General features: G+C 46.6%; 1 protein-coding gene across 1 annotated transcript; it reads left to right on the forward strand.

Moving 5' to 3' along the window:
• The first annotated feature begins 1,091 nt into the window (after positions 1 to 1,091).
• LOC143340595 (uncharacterized) lies at positions 1,092 to 2,489 on the forward strand. Its single transcript, XM_076762760.1, has 2 exons — positions 1,092 to 1,227; positions 1,271 to 2,489. The coding sequence occupies exon 2, from the start codon at positions 1,452 to 1,454 to the stop codon at positions 2,487 to 2,489; it is 1,038 nt and encodes a 345-aa protein (XP_076618875.1). The 5' UTR covers positions 1,092 to 1,227; positions 1,271 to 1,451.
• The last annotated feature ends 633 nt before the right edge of the window (positions 2,490 to 3,122 follow it).

A 3,122-nucleotide genomic window follows, 5' to 3' on the forward strand; every position in this document is an offset into this window, starting at 1 on the left:
TTCGTAAAATAAATTTTACAAAATTTCTTTTTCAAACTACTTACGTACTTTGCTTATGTGCGCCTACATCGTCATGTGCGTCGGAAAGTAAAAATGCCTGGGCAGTCAGTCGAGAATCTCGACTCGAGATTCCAAATCGTATGCCGTTGACGGGAGGTCGGATTTCAGTTGTTAAGAGCGAGAAGGCAAATGTGAGCCTTTCTCTCTCGACTCTCACGAGGCGGTCCGAAATTACTTCGGGCAGCGTCAGTTTGCCTTTGTCGACTTTCCGAAACATTACGAGCTCACGTACGCGTGAGAGAGCACACTATGCCTTCGGTGCACTTCTGGCACCTCTGATTTCAGACACTTCCTCTAAACCAATCAAAAAACTTTTCGAACAAAAGTTACACAGAAATGACAACACTTGACAAGAAATTAGCAAAACAGTTTTTATTCAACAAAAAATCAAGGTCGTTTCAATTTTTTTTTAACAAAAATATATAATTTTTGTCTGTTAGCGACAGCTTATTTTAAGGGACGTCGAGGGCAATTAGCTCGTCGATATTTCGTTTTCGAACGATTTATGATAGGGACTCGGCCTGCGTGCGGCCCAAGAGGGATAGTCGTAAGGATACAAACCAGATGCCTGTCGATGGCTGGTGACTCGGAGTCACGTAGCTATCGGGCGTCATAGGATTGATTGTTTGAAAGAAACCATGGGTATGTTAGGAAAAGGCAAGCGACCCGACGTTGTCTTGCTTTAAAGAATAGGAACGCTGTTCCTTGAGGATCTGGCCACGGAGTGGGGAAGGCGAGGGTGCCTTCTGGTAAGAGGACTAAGTTTGACCTCTTGGCACTTACCCCAGAACCTTGGCGGCGAGAACGTTCCGAAATTTTCAAAGTTATATTCAAATTTATAACATCAGAAGCGGGATAAAGAAGTGCGGCCACATTATTAAGTTACGCGCGACGTTATTCGGTGTGATACCATATCGCGGTTGGACATTTTTTTTTCTCTTTCCTTCTTCTCTTTCTGTTACCTCAATTTGTGTCGCGTAGTTATTAACATCGCGCGAACGATGGCCAGTGCGTCCGTGACCCCATCTCTTGAGGACATTGTTCGGGAGGTAATGGAGAAAATAGCACGTAGCGTAGTGCCTGTCGCAAGCGCTAGTGCGACCTTACCTGATAATTCGATGGAGGTCCTACCGGAATTCGACGGTTCCGACTTGGGGGACGACGCGAGTGGATGGTGCGACGTGGTAGAGGAAATAACGAAAAATGCTAGTGCTCAACAAAGACTGTGCCTTGCCACCCACGCATTAACTGGTGCAGCGAAGAAATGGTACAAGGAGTGGAAGGGTAAACCGCGTAATTGGGAAAAGTTCCGACAGGATTTGTGTGCGGTGTTCGTGTCTGAAAAGAAACTTCACGAACGCTTACTTCGCGCGGTGTCGTTTAAAAGTGACATGGCTACGACATATATTGAATATGCGCGAACCAAATTGCTATATTTAGAGCAAACACGTGTTAATTTTAAGCCGGAGGAACTTATTGAACTAATTATCGGGGCCATCATTGACCAAAGCGTACGCCAATCACTGATAAACGGAAATTATCAAACCACTTCCGATTTGTTAGTCGGCATAACTCAATTTGCGAAACCGTCCAAGTCCAGAGAAGAATATAAGGGGACGGAGAACAGGGATCGACAGAAAAGGGACAACAGGAAGAGGTGCTACACCTGCAATGAAGTGGGTCATTTCCAACACGATTGCCCTAAGAAACGTAGACAGGGTACGAGTGAAGAATTGACGAAGAAAGTGATCACCTGTTCGTTCTGTTCGAAGAAAGGGCACGACGAATCGAAGTGTTGGATCAAGCAGCGGACCCAGGGGAACAATCAAGGTCGAAAGAAACCAGAAGCGAACGTCTGTCACACGTCGAGTCACAACCTAACGCCCATTTTGCTAAAAACCACCCCTGTTTATTGTCTAATGGACAGCGGAGCTGATTGCTCGCTCATAAAGGAATCCGTTGCAAAAAGGGTGGGATGTAACGTCGTTCCTTTTGTCACGACGGTATATGGGCTCGGGAAAGTGAATGTATCGACGATCGGACGTTCATCGGTTCTAATGCAATCAGAGGATGTGTCTGTGGAGATGGACTTATTTGTTGTCAGCGATTGTGACTCCTTGCACGACGTCATAATCGGGAGAAACGTCCTCTCACATGCCGATCTACGAATGGTAACGGATGTCAGTGGTACGAGGTTGCTGCGAGTCCCTGATGCAGTCATCGGTAACCAGCCTGGACAACAATGCTGCGTCGCCACGACAGTCGTCGACGAAGCGCGTGGTCCAGTGGAGGAGATCTTGCAGCGGTACGAGGAAATGCTTTCTTCGTGCGGCCGGATTCGACCGGTGACCACGGGAGAAATGAAGATTATCGTCAAGGACGACAAAGTGGTAAACTATCACCCGTACCGTCTATCTTTTACTGAGTGAGAAAAGGTAAGAGGTATTATTAACGACTTGCTTCAAAATAATATTATACGCGAGTCAGTATCGCCTTTTGCCAGCCCGATCATATTAGTAAAAAAGAAGAATGGATCAGATAGACTTTGCGTTGACTATCGGGCACTAAATCGGGTCACCGTTAAAGATCGTTATCCTCTCCCCCTGATAGACGACCAGCTCGATCGACTGGGGAAAGGTCGATATTTCACGACGCTTGACATGACGTCGGGATTTCATCAAATACCGATCGCCGCGGAATCAATCGAAAAAACCGCGTTCGTGACGCCCGATGGTCACTTTGAATACCTTCGGATGCCCTTCGGTTTGAGCAATGCCCCCGCAGTTTTCCAACGAGCAATAAATAAGGCCCTGGGGAATCTGCGGAATAAAGTCGCGCTAGTTTACCTTGACGACGTACTTATTCCATCGTCGACAGTTGAAGAAGGGCTAGACAGACTAGACCAAGTTTTAAAAGCCTTGTCACTGGCGGGATTTTCACTGAATCTCGCAAAGTGTAAATTTTTACAAGAAAAGGTTGAATATTTGTGAAGGGAGGTGTCTGCCGAGGGCATCCGACCAGGTGAAGGGAAAGTTAGAGCTTTGCACGAATCACCGGTCCCT

Source organism: Colletes latitarsis, chromosome 3, assembly GCF_051014445.1.
Source record: "Colletes latitarsis isolate SP2378_abdomen chromosome 3, iyColLati1, whole genome shotgun sequence".
NCBI classification, from domain to species: domain Eukaryota; kingdom Metazoa; phylum Arthropoda; class Insecta; order Hymenoptera; family Colletidae; genus Colletes; species Colletes latitarsis.